General features: G+C 34.4%; 2 protein-coding genes across 2 annotated transcripts; both read left to right on the forward strand.

Moving 5' to 3' along the window:
* The first annotated feature begins 855 nt into the window (after nucleotides 1-855).
* Nucleotides 856-3,301, forward strand: LOC117329983 (von Willebrand factor D and EGF domain-containing protein-like). Its single transcript, XM_033888215.1, has 3 exons — nucleotides 856-924; nucleotides 1,285-1,490; nucleotides 2,929-3,301. The coding sequence occupies exons 1-3, from the start codon at nucleotides 856-858 to the stop codon at nucleotides 3,299-3,301; spliced, it is 648 nt and encodes a 215-aa protein (XP_033744106.1).
* A 5,505-nt stretch (nucleotides 3,302-8,806) lies between these two features.
* Nucleotides 8,807-15,581, forward strand: LOC117328868 (von Willebrand factor D and EGF domain-containing protein-like; the record flags this gene model as incomplete). The annotated part of the gene is given in 7 exon segments (XM_033886457.1): nucleotides 8,807-8,958; nucleotides 9,079-9,265; nucleotides 9,541-9,722; nucleotides 11,610-11,867; nucleotides 12,196-12,247; nucleotides 13,046-13,121; nucleotides 14,783-15,581. Coding segments are annotated over 7 exon segments (1,029 nt in total). The 5' UTR covers nucleotides 8,807-8,859.
* Between the last annotated feature and the right edge of the window lie 433 nt (nucleotides 15,582-16,014).

Below are 16,014 nucleotides of genomic sequence, written 5' to 3' on the forward strand. Positions count from 1 at the left end.
CTGTACACAGGAACACAACATTCTCCAACTGAAAATAGATTAAAAAAAAATTATTATAAATATTTTAACAAAATGTAAAATTGAATATTGAATATTTTTAATAGTACAGTCTAATATGCCTTATAAATGAAGCATGACCAACAACGTGTACACAATCACAGGCACCTGCAGATCACGACCACGTGGAGTGAGAAAACAAAACACACACGTGAAGGAAACGGACATTAGCAAATTTCAATACGCAGATATTGTCAAGATACAAATTTAATTTTAATAGTAAGTACTTACCATGAAGTTGATAAAAATAACGTTGCATCGAACTCGATAACCACTAGACGATACGTACACTGCACACACACAATCCACATGCCCAATATAAACCGGAAATGTAAGCATGGCGGGTAATACAACGATACGGTCGTCGGATAAGCGGATTTATAAAAAAAAAAAAAACACAAAAACCGTGTAATATATTTTTTATTTTTATTTTTTAGGCCTAGTCAATAGATATATAAGGTACAGTACACAATATGGAAACTAGTAAATTAAATCAGTGTGTGAATGAAGTATGACGAGTGAGAGCCCTCTTGTAAGAGGACAAATATTGTAATGTGTATTGCTATAAATCTGAGTGAATAAAATGTTTGTTTGAAAACAAAAAAAAAAAAAAAAACATTGCACCCCCAATCCCCATTTAAATATAAAACCGACATTCAGTACTGATATTTGTTATCATCCACTTATTCGTGAAGGTTTATGTTTTTAAACATTTCGTGTGCTTGGTTGATTGTGCGACAGTTTATATGGATGAATGTCTGTAAGATGTTATAAATGGATTTATATATTTTGACAATCATGAGTTATTCAGGTCATAGGTTGGATATAAGTGAAAAGTCCATCATTATGTTGTCCAACAATGTTAAGGTAAGCCTACATGTCGTTTCTTACAGGTTCATGCAGTGTTTGACAGGTGTTGGGAGGCACCGCGTGGGTCCTGTACATGTGGTGTTGCAATAAGGTACCTGGACGCTGTATTTATAATCAACTTATGTAGAGGTATGCTAGGAGGGCCCTGGATAAGTTCAACCAACGTCAACAGATACATAGAGATGAGAGCATGTGACGACACTCACATGACAGTGGAGTTCACTGGATCAACATACACGGTAACGAAGATAATGAAACGTGTGTATTTGACATTTTAGTCTGTGCTTATCATAGAGTTCACATGGGAAAATTAAAAAAAAATGTCCTTTTGAGTTAACAATATGGTTAATTTTACAGGTAACACAACCATCCGGAACGATGATAGTTATGAAGATACATGAAACCGGTACACATATTTATTCATTTCAACTAAAGCCTTCTCTTGCGGACTGGAAATCAACCAGCGGATTGTGTGGGGTTTTAGATGGAAATAAGGAGAACGACTTCACAAAAAGAGATGGCACAGTCACAAGCGATGCCAATAGTTTTGGATTGGACTGGAGGTACATTGATTAAATAAATGTTATTCTTACACTGTGTCTTTCCCCACCCCCATGTTATTCATGTGCTTAATTGTAGTCAGGTGACATACTCCCAGCAGGGGCGATAGCGTAGCATGGTGGTAACACATTTGCCTTTAATCAAAGCGGCTTCCCCGTTCAGACGTCAAAAGGCACGGAGTCACCTGCCTGACAAACTCCTTGCGTGCTTCCATCCGGGCCAATATTATTACTAAAATCAGTTGGTAGAACTTGTTCCGCAATTCTTGTAAAAAAAATCAAGTTTACATCTAATCGCAGGTAGATCCGGGTAGTTATAGCGCATCACTAAAAGTGTGTTATATTAATGGTAATATTGTAAACAGTTTAAAGGTAGATTATAATGCTATCAATGGTAATTGTTTATACAGGTTAGTGGTTATATTGTATCGATATCAATGCCAATTGTTAATCGAGTATACAGGTAAGTGCCTATATTAGATCTAGGTCAATGGTAATAGTGTATACATGTTAGTGCCTATATTAGAACTAGGTCAAATGTAATAGTGCATACTGGTTAGCGCCTATATTAGATCTTGGTCAATGGTAATAGTGTATACATGTTAGTGCCTATATTAGAACTAGGTCAAATGTAATACTGTATACATGTTAGTGCCTATATTAGATCTTGGTCAATGGTAATACTGTATACATGTTAGTGCCTATATTAGAACTAGGTCAAATGTAATAGTGTATACATGTTAGTGCCTATACTAGATCTAGGTCAATGGTAATAGTGTATACATGTTAGTGCCTATATTAGAACTAGGTCAATGGTAAAAGTGTATACATATTAGTGCCTATATTAGAACTAGGTCAATGGTAATAGTGCATACTGGTTAGTGCCTATATTAGATCTAGGTCAATGGTAATAGTGTATACATGTTAGTGCATATATTAGATCTAGGTCAATGGTAATAGTGTATATTTGATGGTGGTTATATTATATCTATGTCAATGGTAATAGTGTATACATGTTAGTTGTTATATTATATCGATATAAATGGTATTCCCTTTGTGGAAACAAGTTCCTGTGTGGAAACCATTGCCGGTGTAGAAACTATTTACTATGCGGAAACCATACCCTATCTTATGCGATGATCAGAATCACGAGGTACAAAAGAAATGTAGTTAAGAGTTAAAGAGACTGACACAGCTTACAGCTGCATTGGATATTGTGTTAAGAGTGGGAAGTTGGAGAGCATTATCCGCTGCCACCAGATACTTTATTGATATCTATATTAAACTGTATTGAAAGCTTGGGTGATTTATTTGTGGTGTAAATATTTTTTTCTTTGAATCTAAATATTGTTTTTCTTTCTTACATGTATATAACTACTCGACGTTCGCCCTATGTTACATTATCTTGCATGATAAGTTTTATTTCATACTTTTTTTTCAGACTGAACCCTGAACTAGATGGGGATTCGCTGTTTGCCGCATCCACTACACTGCCTGATATACCGTTACCACCATTACAATACTGTAAATGTCGTGTGGACGATACTCAACCTTTGAGTTCCGAGATTCAATGCAACCTTATTTCAAACATAGGAACATGCAACACAAGACAGACCAATTTTACTGGTTATATGCAGCAGTGCGATAAATCTCGAATGAAGAGGGAAACTCATGGATCTATAGATGAGAACTTTGAAGTTCCTAAATTTGATATCAACCTGGATGAAGAATATAAAAATGTGGCTGAAGTAGGTATCAGACAAATAAAGAAATGTGGCATTTATTTGCAAATGGAAAATATTATGCAAACATAGCATGGGTTTCTGTGCAATAGTCCAGAATATTTTACCCTTGGTACTGGTAACCGACCGATGTTCTATTGCACTCGGACTTCGGCCCTCGGTACTAGTAATCGACTGATATTTTATTGCTGAACATCAGTCGATTACCAGTACCGAGGGTCAAATATTTGGACTACTGCACAGACACCCATGATATACTTGTTTTATAACATAATCACAAAAACACAATTACAATCACTGAAATATCTACTTTCCTGTCCGTCTGTATGCCTAGAAGTTATCATGGCTGTCGTCTAGACCTAAACGCTTTAAAGGGGAGGACTAAATTCCGAAACGTCACACGGTGTTCAATAGTTCGCACGTGACCGTTCAATAGTCATCTTATCCGTGCAATAGTTCAAAAAATAGCTTTTGGGTGTAGTTAAGGAAATTCATGAGCATTATGTAATAGATAATATTTATATATATTTCTCTCGGTACAACTACGACAGGAAATTCAAATCTATATCTTCGGATCACTAACACAGTGTATACGATACATTGTGCTAATAAATAGATATAACTTAGCAACACAAATGACGAAGGAAGACAACTTTTTGACTCGTGCCCTGACCGGGCCTCGAACTCACGATCTACGGCACCCAATCGCCTAGCCAGAAATATCTGCAGCCTATACCGCTGCGCCACATCGGCGTTCTTAAAAAACAACGTGGTCCAAAAAACCGGAACCGGAATGGCTCAAATCCGGATGTAGTATTCCCATGGGCAAATAATCTTGAACAAATATCAACACCAAAGTCTCACTATAGTGTTTTAACATTAGTTATATATGACTTTTGTTTTCAGATGAAAAATGAATAACAAAACAGCGGTATGGTTTCGCTTTTATTTTTATCATGTCGTCCGTAACCGATCGGGAATTACCGAATGTCATCGACTCCATTCACGTCTGACCTATATATTGTACACAACAAGACATGCGAGTACGTTGGAATTAAACTTAGTACTGTATAGTCATTATTTTTGTATGCGGTTCTAAGTCTGATCTGATCAAAGGTAGGCATTTGCCGATAGCATCAGCACTGTGTTATGATCGATTCTATCGTAAATATTTAGGCCGCCTTGTCGATTTGTTTTCTCAGCGTTAGGCTAACTCTAGGCTTACGTCACAGGCACTTGATTTACATTGTAAACAATAACATGCCGAAAGACAACTAGACTAGGCATATGCATAGGAAACAAGTGCCTGTCAGTTACGTCCCTGCTTTTTTATTGTTAGTTACAGATGATACGATATATCATATATGTATCCGACTCGCATTGTTTATTATACAATTAGAAGTAGGTTATATTTTCTACAGCACATGGGGCTAGTAACCATTTAAAATGTGTCGGAGTAATAGGCCTACTAGGCTATAGTATAAGCCCATGTGATGACCCTAGATTTTTATCATTTATGAAATGCAGGCTCTTAGTACATGTGTAGTTAGTCTACATTAGTCAGTAGAAATCAACATAGATCAACATGGCAAATATGTAGGTTGTACCAAAAATAATCATTAAATTTTAAATGAAATTTATCTGAAAAAGAATTCCTTTGCGATGTTAATAAAATTATTGTCATTTTATACCGTTGAGAGTATTATAGATCAGATTTCTATTGCTAATATAGTAACTGTTTATTTCACAAAATTATTGCCCGAAATTCATAAAAATGAAATTTAAAACAATCTTTTGTACTCAATGTCAAAACATACAAGGACTGTTTTTTTTTATTTTTTTTTTTTATTTTTTGTGTTCTAATTAGGTGTTCGAAGTTCCAACACTTTTTCACTAGCCCTAGGGATCCACTTCTCTGAGTTGATAGTTCAAAACTGACTGGCTCATATAGGGTGCCTTTGCCAGGTACTGACATTAGGTCGTGGTTTTTACTGGTGCTCTGGATTTTCTTCTCCAATGCCTGGCATGTTCTTAAATGACCCTGGCAGTTAATAAGACTTTAGAGGGACATTCCTTCTTTCAGATATCAAAACCATGCACAATTTTTACTGATGAAATCCACTTTTGAACAGGGAAATAAATCAATGCCAAAATATACAGAAAAAGGATGAATCCTACAAAAATACTGACTGGCTTTCAAGTAAAAAGTGATATTTTGTTAGGAATGAAGAATTTTTAGGACTTAGAACTTGGAGAACTTGTGGTAATTGCCATGCGAGTCAAACTATTTGATTTATGTAAATTAAAGATTCCAACATTCACTATTTGGGGAAAAATCATATTTTCCAATAAGTTTAATTTTGATGACCTAACCCTTGAATTTTAACTAATGAAGGAATTACCCTTTAAATGAAGTAAACCAAACCAAATTTATTACAATGTTTATGAACACATGTACGTATATATACATGTACAGTGTATATGAGTTAAACCTTATAAACAACTGCTGTTAATTCCCCAAGCCTGGAAGATTATAGAATTTCTATAATTATTTTGTAATTAATCATAATTACAAAAGGAGAGTAATTGTCTGTGGTGTTGACTCTTAGTAGGTTTAAGTTAAATTTGCTACAAATTCTGTTTTAGTGGAGACAAGACGAGAATACATGTACTTACAATCAAAATTAATTAACTCTAATTAGGATAACTCAAAAACACGGATCATAAATTAAAGTATCTCACTGGTCCAAGTCAAAATCTTTATTTTTATAGTAATAAAATATATATCGGATAATTCAAACTTTGACAACTCGAAAAACTCTGATATAAATAACTAAATTTAAATTTCCACCCAGATATTACAGAATTGACAGAACATAATTATATACTGATGTAATCCCAAAGTTGATTCATATTTTATTTTGAAAGGCGCACAATGTTAACTGTTAAGTGATTTTTTTTTTAAAGTTCTCTCTAAACAGATCATCAAATCATATGTTATAAGTACATGTCCTCGGTCCAATGCGGTTTTGCCCTAAAATGGGTTGAAGTGACTGAATAACAGTTCAAAATGTTCTATTCCATTCCCAATATATGGTAGAATTAAATATTACACATAGATAGAAGTATCTTCAATTCAAGTCCTTTAAAGTTGATATAATCTAATGCACCTTGGGTCTGTAGTTTTTTTTAGGTGAGGGGACCCGGGTTATTAGTTTACTCTGCAGTAATTAGGGAAAATACAAAAAACAGAAATTATATTGAATATTGCTATTGGAAATAACACAAACTTGAATAGAAGTATCAGAATGGGATATCTGTGTATTTATGCCCCTCCACATATATCAAGAATAACTCCGACAAGTATATGAAATTGAAATGTCCACCAGGGTGACATTTAAATTTATTACTGAGAAAGCCACCTAGTGGCTTCTAACATGAAATAATTGTTTTATGATTGCAAAGTAGTTGCACCCATACAATAATGGCAACTACAATCAATATCAAAATGTAGATAAAAACATACATGTACAAGAACCTATGCTAGCCTTAGTGGGGTTGACATAAAAACCGCCGCCATGCTAGCCTTAGTAGGGTTGAAAACCGCCACATAACATGACATAAAGATCCAGTCCTGGGCTAAAAACCAGAGATAAAAAGACGATATAAAAAACTCTGGAAAACCGTGGACTGAACTGAAAGTAGGGTGTACATTTGAAAAATTTGAATTAACTTGTACATAAGCATTAAACAACATTAAAGAAAAAATACATGTCGCCAATATGGCACCCGCTACACGAATATAATCAACACATAATAAACTACAACATTTTCATCATATCAATTATCAATGTGACAATCTAGTACCACTTATTTATTGCAACCCCAAACAAGGGGAGGATGAGGGTGGGTTTGAAAAAACTTTGCCAGTATGTATGCGCGATCTAATAAATACAATATGGCTGCTGAAGGGAGAAAAGGGACGCGTCCCCTCAGGCCAATTCAACCAATCAGAAGTCAGATATTGAATTCCGTCATCAGCAGCCAATGAAAAATTAATAACTACCAGTATTAAGGATACATGTTCCCATAAATATTAGCCTAGAAATATTGGCATAATTAAAGAGTCACGTACCATTAAATCATACAAAATAAAGACACGAAAAAGAATTAAAGACAATACTATAAAAAGATCTTGATATGAGTTACGAGCATAAAATAAGCTAATTGCTTAGCTAGCACATATATATATATATATTGGCACTATGACTGATCCACAGTGGCCTGAGTAGTGGGACCAAAAAGCGTAAAATTGACGAAACTTCTAAACTTCCAGATCAAACATTCTTCATGGATGAAAGAGACTTAAGGTACTTTTCAAAATATTAGTTTTTTTTTTACCACAGGATGTCCTGTTACCCCTATAGGGATGGGTTAGAAATAATTATTTAATTCATATACAGAAATCACACTTTTTGGCCTTATTTAATTTGTTCAATTAATTTATTAAATAAAAGCGAGTTTACAACCATCACTATTTAATAGCAGCGGCGTCAATATTTGTATAAAGTCCACTTTTGACAGTGTTATTGAGTTGCATGCTGTCTGGATAAGATTGAATTGAAACTGGTAATGGTTCTCATACAATCATACTGTTGTACATGCACCTATACTGTACATGCACCTATCCATCATTTAGAGGAAATTTTTTCCAGGTCCACCTATTTTTGGGTAAAATAAAAATACTAACTGAATTTTGTGAAGTTATGTTAAGATTCACTTTAAACTGTGTTATAAAAGCAATATTAATTTAATTGAAACTCAAATGTCTTTACAGATTCACATATTTTGGCCTCAAAACTGAATTTTGAGAATTTTCATAAAAGTTCAATTTCTCATTGAATTGAATCTTGGTAAGGTTACTGTTACTATCATGCTGAACACTTGGTTACTGATATTATTTAATAACTTGAACACTAATCCTTAAATTGAAAGATGTTATTGACAAAGCAGGAAAGATGAGACATATAATTCTGCATAATTCTTGTTATATAATAAGGCATTTTGATGACTTATCATGACCTTGTGCTTTTCATAAATCTGCTAATAAAATGAAAAAAATACATATAGTCTGCAAGTGGCAATTAGATTAGCTGTGCTCTTCCTAGGCTTTGCCTTCATTCATATTATATGTACAATTCGTATCCATGTACGTAAATACATTGCGATCCAGGTATTCTATATCATCTTATAGACGACTTCCACAATGACCATGTCAGGGTATCGGGCCGATCATGACTGCGCCATTGAAACGTTCTTTTTTAGGAACGCCGATGTGGCGCAGCGGTATAGGCTGCGGATATTTCTGGCTAGGCGATTGGGTGCCATAGATCGTGAGTTCGAGGCCCGGTCAGGGCACGAGTCAAAAAGTTGTCTTCCTTCGTCATTTGTGTTTCTAAGCTATATATCTATTTATTAGCACAATGTATCATATACACTATGTGCTGGTGATCCGAAGATATAGACTTAAATTTCCTGTCGTAGTTGTACCGATATATATATTGTTTCAGAACTACACTTGGATAAACGGTTGGACGAAAACCCTAGCAGACGAAGCCTGTCGGAACGCAATGAATAACAATCCAATGTTGATCAAATGCAAGGATCTCGTACCAGTGATGAACGATGCTACAGCCGAAGGAATAGACGAGTGTACTAATGATATCAAGGTAAACAAATTCTACAGTATTTTGCCCTAGTCATCTGTTACCGTAAGGTATATATTTCATATTAAATATTCATTATTCAGTGTATTTTTAACATGTTTCCTATGTTCTATTTAAATTCAGATATCTGGACACGCTGAATTTATGGGGAACACATTAAAAGCCTTACAAGAAAATTGTCTTGTTGAAGCTGAACGTTTTGAGAATTTAACAACACAAGGATCAAGCAGTAACGGTACAACGTTGATGGACGAGTTACTGGAACTGAATTGTCCAAATAACTGTTCAGGGAACGGAACCTGTGTCAGTGGTAGGTAAAATAGAGCACGAAACGTGACGCATCATGCAATAGCCTATTACAATATGCATGTTTATATGATACGAGTTCAATATGATAACAGATACAACGAAGGAAATTATGTAAAATCTACAAGGATTAATTTTGTATGATAAAGCCAACTGTGTGATACGAAATTGAATATAAGAATATTACCGTCAAACAATGTTCTACATACATTTGTCACTGATCTGAGCAAGACATCTTCTACCGTAGTTCTAGCTGCTGATAATAATTCTTTATTTTAGGATCTTGCGCTTGTCACGTCGGTTTCTCAGGAGAAAGCTGTGCCCTGAAAAGTGATTCTGTACCTGTCATGATTAGTGGACAAACTACCTGTTTAGTCGACAAAAAATCCTGCAACAAGTTCGTGGTTTCTGGAAATAACTTTCTGAATATCAACTTAACCTGCCAAGCTCGACTACTTAAGGTAAAACCATTGTAACAACAGGCTATTGATAAAGATTTCCAATATCGTCCTATCGCCGTTGAATTGACAGAAAACAGTAATAAATGATAATATTATTGAGCTGGATGAAGTAAGCAGTGGTTTCGTTTTCGTTATTGGGGATTCGAATAAAGAATCCGAATTAGGGATTCAAATAACGAATGCGCTGCTTATAACGAATCCACTAAAGCAGCGAATTGGTGATTCAGTTACTCATGTTCAAGTGGTATTTTTCTCATAAAAATATAACAGGAGATTCCAATAACGAATCCGCTACTAATTTCAGCCCATCATATTATTGATTAACTTATACATTAATATGTAAATAAATCGCTCCTAGTTTTATCAATGCCATTACAAAAAAAAACCTTGGTATAAATAATAGAACAAAAGCATTTTTCCATAGACATCATATAATTCATTTGACTGATATGTGATACATACAATGTAGTAACATAGTTTGTTTTTCAAAAAAATACCAACATATCGTTCCAGTTGTTAGGAAGCTTTTTCATATTTTATTCATTTTCTCAGGTGGGATAACATTGTTGTTGGTTTTTTTTTTTTTTTTTTCTCTTCTTTTACATGGAATATTAATTTGATCATAACCTGCTGGGGCCGTCTTAAGTGTTGTCATCTCATTTCTATTAAGAAATTGTTAATAATACTTCATCTGAGATTAGTACCAAAAACTTATTTCTGTTTGTTATGCACAATGTCATTTAACATTAGTTTGTTTGGCAGTATTTTGCATTAGCCTGTGTCCATTTCCCGAACACTGCCTTTACTTCTTTTTTTTCAGTTTCAAATATTTTATTCCCCCAGCATTATTAATACATATATATATACTTAAACTATGCCATTGTTTTATATGTATATATACATAATTAATAGGGATTGCCAGGGTTTGGGAGCCCTGGGATCAACCCCCTGAACAATATTGTGTCCTAGCGCAGGAGGGCTTGCTCACCGCACACAAATTAATTCTAACATTATGTAGAAGGGAAAATGTTCTCATCACCGAAGTTTCAAAAAGATAAGTTCAGAAGGTATAGTCCGAAATGTTAGGGGTGCATAAGAAGAAAAATCAAAGTATCAAATAATATACATTGCCTTTACTTTAAAAGAGTTTTTGTGGGGGTGGGGGGGGGGGGGGGGGGGGGGGTGCTTTTGGGGGTTTTTTGGGGGTTTTTTTGTTGTTGTTTGTTTATTGTTTTTTTTTTAGATATGATCGCACTCTCTGCTCTTAATGTTAGAGTCGAGATGAATGCAGGAGTCATATGTATTAACGTTACTTCATCATGTCATCTGGTTAGTTAGTCTTAACGAAAGATGTTTACGTACGATGTTTCATTGGAGGTAGTTACTATACAATTTCTACAATATGGATATCATGTAACATCTTCGAAGTCCGTCATTCTTTTCCATTAACAAAAATGTCCATTCACTCGGTATTCCATGCACAATATAGATATATTTTCAATATTTTTGTCCGCTGATGAGTGTCACTCAAGCATAAACGAAAGTCATTGTAATGAATTAGTTGTTAACTAAATCTAAAATAGTAAAATTATCAAATGAAAAAATGCTTGAAAAAATGACTTTGTTTACTAATATATACTGTTACATTTGTAACGATTTATTCTTAATGAGCGTAAGCATTTATCATATAAAGGTTTTGATACCGATTGCGATTGCGAGAAATAATTGTGACTCATATCCAATGTAATAGTGCTTCAATGCGTTACATTAGCGACTTCTGAATAACTAGAATAGATGGGTAATCTAGTTCTGTTTGGACTTTTGATGATTTCAATATTCATTTTATCATATCCAGGTCTTAATAAGTATCAACCTTTTTATATACAGATTTATAGTGACGGATGGGAAGTTACCGGATCAGCATTTATATTTCCTGCGAGGTATTTGAATGACTTTAACTGTGCGTGTATCATTCCGGACTCCGTCCGCAGACGGCGAGCTGCTAATAGCGATCAAATTTTCGCTGAAGGATACCTTCTGAGCATCTCGAATGATGGCATCAACTTCAGCAACGAGACAACTATTGTAATTTATGACTCGACTTGTTACGATTGTGACCCAACGAATCTGAACTGCACACAATATGTACGTGTATTTTTATTACTGTATATTTCGACCAACCAATTCAGATATAATTATATATTATTAACTATTCAAACAGGTGCAAAATACATTACTAAACCTATAGAAATATAAATGCATAATTGTACCGTATTGGATGAGACTCAATAACCTAATATGTTGTAATAACAAACGTTTATTAATATGAAACATGTTCTTCATCTTGATTAGTATGAATGTGAATTAAAACATTAGATCGTGACGTTTCGGTTACTACACTATTTCACCTTCACCCATCTGACAAAGTACTGATTTCAAGTTAGATTAATGCAGCCTTTCTTGTTATCTGTAGGAATCTTGTGATTGGACACCTGTGGCCACAACCCAATCTACCATACCCAAAGGTAATTTACACGACTTGATGTTTTAAATTACATATTATTATACCTTAAACAGTAGACAATAGGAAATGATATTTGAACCACATCCTCCAAAAATGCTATTAACCAGGTTAATAGTCAAAAGTGCTATTTACCCGGAATGAGCACATTCATATTTTCACGTTTGTTTTTGTTTGTTTGCTTTTTGGGTTTTTTTTTATATCCATTCTAATTGAACACTGCATACGCGTTTTCGACACCAGGACGAAGCAGACACAGTAATCGTTTAAGGGCATGCTACAAGAACAAATTGGAAAATGGCTACAAGTTTCGATAATCTGGATGAAGAAATGCTAGAGAGGATTTTTTATGACACACAACCAGCAATAAAAACACCAGTTATCATGCTGAAAGACTATCTTCGGGAAGAATCATTAGTAAGAGTGGTGGATATGAACACTAGATCGAGAGAAAAATGGAAACAGTTATTGTATGGGTATTTCTAAAAATAATACTTTTATTGACCCCTTGACATTAACCATTTCCCTCCGCTTCACCTTGGATGACAATAAAAGTGCTATTTCCCTCACACCCATGCTTCAAGCTTAGTGCCCTAGCTCTTATTTTGAGGTCATGGCACGGATGTACATAACTTATTTAATTGACACAAACATACAAACCCTTCCGAAACGAGTTATTTATTATCATTTTATTTTCCATTGTCTTAATATTGATATGTTTTGTCCGTGTTTTAACGATTTGTGTCATAATTATGATTTCCATTACATGTCGTTGTTTAATTATTTGTTATCTTACTTGTAGAGGAAGATCTGACGCTGTTTAAAATTATTGGAGGTGTTGTTGGAGGTGTTGGATGTATTCTGATCGCCGTTTTAATGTATGTAAAAACACTCACTACCACTATTTTAGTATATGACATTGTCTCAACGGATAAAAATAGAGATGAAATACTAGGAATAAGAAGTTTATTTGCATAAGTAGGTCCACTGTTCAATCCATTCTTACTTATATGCTTTGTAGATAGCCTTTTGACGCTCGTTTTACTACTTTTCAAAACTTTCCTCTATAAAATCGAATTAATTAACAAAGGTCTGACCTTTCAATTGCACCAATCAAGTACCGTTGGTGATCTCGTTTTTACTTTTTACAAGCCTTTTTCAAAACATCATTAAGTAATGTCATCAATCCCATGTATGATGTACTTAGCAAACTTGACTGTAACTTCAGTTGACCGATGTATTGTCGTCAATAAGCTATATATGAATCAGTTTGCTTTCGGCTACCTTTAACGTCATTTAAAAAACTGTGAGGTAGTATCATTAGTGCCCCATAACTTGCATTTTATCAAAACATCTGGCCCATTTTTTGAGAAAAAAATTGTAAACAACTACAAAGGTGGCCAAAAAGTTTCAAAAGTTTCACTATCAAAGACAGATACCTTTCAACAAATTGAATAGATATATCTCATACGATATCAAACAAAGTAAATGACGGAATATCAATAAATTTGACGACAGAATTATGAAAAACCCATCATAAGCGGACAAAATCAGTCACTATAATATTACCACAACAAGGTATGAACATATGACTGCTCTAAGAGTTGATAGAATAAGCTATTGGGTCTCAATCATTCCATCATACTGTGTGAATCGTCTATCTAGAACCTAGAATCCTAGTCATATTTGACATCATCTATAAGGCCACAGTATTCTCACCGACCCCTTTTTGCTCATTGCTTGAATATAACACCCCCTAACTGCCAATTGCATTGAAACATATAGGTTCTTTTCCCTTTGACTGGGTTTATTCTGCGTCCTACGTACTTGGTGGCGTATGACTTCTGGTTTAATGGAATCTTTTTTACAAACACATTGGCATCTGATATCGACTGGTTTTCCGATGATGTCATCATACTTGTTCCTCTTACCGCCCTTCCCAAACAAACCAAGAGATCCAATTTGGTACATTTAGTCAGAACCAATAACATTGGAGTAAAAATTACTTTGGTAAAGAAGCTTAATTTAATATAAATATTTAATATAGATTAATTTAGAGGGTATGTGGGATCAACTATCGGTAATAGGGGGAAAATTAATGTCGTCTTTTGGAATCTAACGAATTTATAGAATAATTGGTCTGTATCATGATTTGGTGATCTATCCGCCTAAGTATATTAACCGACTCCCGCTCATTTTCCCTTTGTATTGATAATAAGATTCAAATGTATATCAAATCATCAAATGTAACAACTGTATCAGACACGCAGAGGGACATTGTTTTCCCGCTGATTTTGCATTTACTTTGAAACTAAAAAACTAAAGATATTTTCCTAACATACGAAAATCAGGTGGAATTGTCCATACAGCTGTTTGGCGCAGAATGAAGGCTCAGTAAAGGTTAAAAAGCGTATTTGCTTGCATATTTAGACAATCTTTTCGTCAATGAGATTGTAAGATGCTTATACTGATAGTGTTGTAAAACGTGAAACACTTATATGCGATAATGACTATTCTAGACGTGTACTCTTCTTTGCAGAATCTGTCTCTGTTATAAGTCGCATACGACCAGCAAGACGGACGTAGATACTCACTCGACGTATTTCACTTCAGTTAAATATCTTCAAGAGTACGACTATGGCGACATGGACATATGCAGTCCGAGAGTTTGTATCCAGAAAGGAAGTGTGCCTACATTTACCGGGCATGCGTAACATTGACCAGTGCTGTTACCCCCGTCATTCTGTACATGCTTCTGATTCTGTTCAGACCAGTGCATTCTTACAAGATTCCCTTTATCGATGTGTTAATCGGGTACTTAAACCTATTATCATTGAGACCGTGTGGTGTGAATAAGTATATTAAATTGCTTAAGTCAGCACATTATTTTCTTAAATGACAATTTATGTAATAATATAGACATAAAACAATATCAAACACTTAACATAAAACTCATCAATATTGTCACGTACAAAAAAGGCAGACGTTTGTTAACACTGTTAACAAAAAAGAGAACGTTATATTCGGTAGGACCTAATATCCGGACATTATGTAAATTCGGCCATCATCACGTCTTATACCTGGACATGTAGGTATATGTTCACGTGCTATAATGGATATACTGTAAATAGACAGATCATCATGTTTTATTTGGATATACTAATAATTGATGGATTCACAGGTGTTATATCTCGATGTAATGGAAATATGCATATTATCATTTGTTTCATAATATACCTAAAATTGATAGATTCACACGTGTTTTTTTCTCGATATAGTGAAAATATGCATCTTATGTTTTATTTGGGTATACTAAAATTGATAGATTCTTATCTCGACATACTGTTAACCGATAGATTATCACGTGTTAAATCTCGATATACTGTAAATCTGTGGATTATTAAGTGTTATACAGTATCTACATATAGTGTAAATCGGTAGATTATCACGTGTTATACCTCCATATACTGTAAATCTGTGCATAATTTCGTGTTATATCTCGATATACTCTAAATCGGTAGATTATCACGTGTTATATCTCGAAATACTGTAAATCGGTAGATTATCACGTGTTATATCTTGATATACTGTAAATCGGTAGATTATCACGTGTTATGTCTCGATATACTGTAAATCGATAGATTATCACGTGTCATATCTCGATATACTATAAATTGGTAGATTACCCCGTATTATATCTCGATATACTATAAATCGGTAGATTATCATGTGTTATGTCTCGATATACTGTAAATCGGTAGATTATCACGT

The sequence above is a fragment of the Pecten maximus genome, chromosome 6 (genome assembly GCF_902652985.1).
Source record: "Pecten maximus chromosome 6, xPecMax1.1, whole genome shotgun sequence".
Lineage (NCBI taxonomy): Eukaryota > Metazoa > Mollusca > Bivalvia > Pectinida > Pectinidae > Pecten > Pecten maximus.

Excerpts from the sequence above, each read along its gene's own strand:
- LOC117329983 (XM_033888215.1), top strand. The coding sequence starts at position 856 with ATGAGTTATTCAGGTCATAGGTTGGATATAAGTGAAAAGTCCATCATT. Across the intron at positions 925-1,284 it reads TGTTGTCCAACAATGTTAAG|GTAACACAACCATCCGGAAC; the intron begins GTAAGCCTACAT and ends TTAATTTTACAG. Across the intron at positions 1,491-2,928 it reads AGTTTTGGATTGGACTGGAG|ACTGAACCCTGAACTAGATG; the intron begins GTACATTGATTA and ends CTTTTTTTTCAG.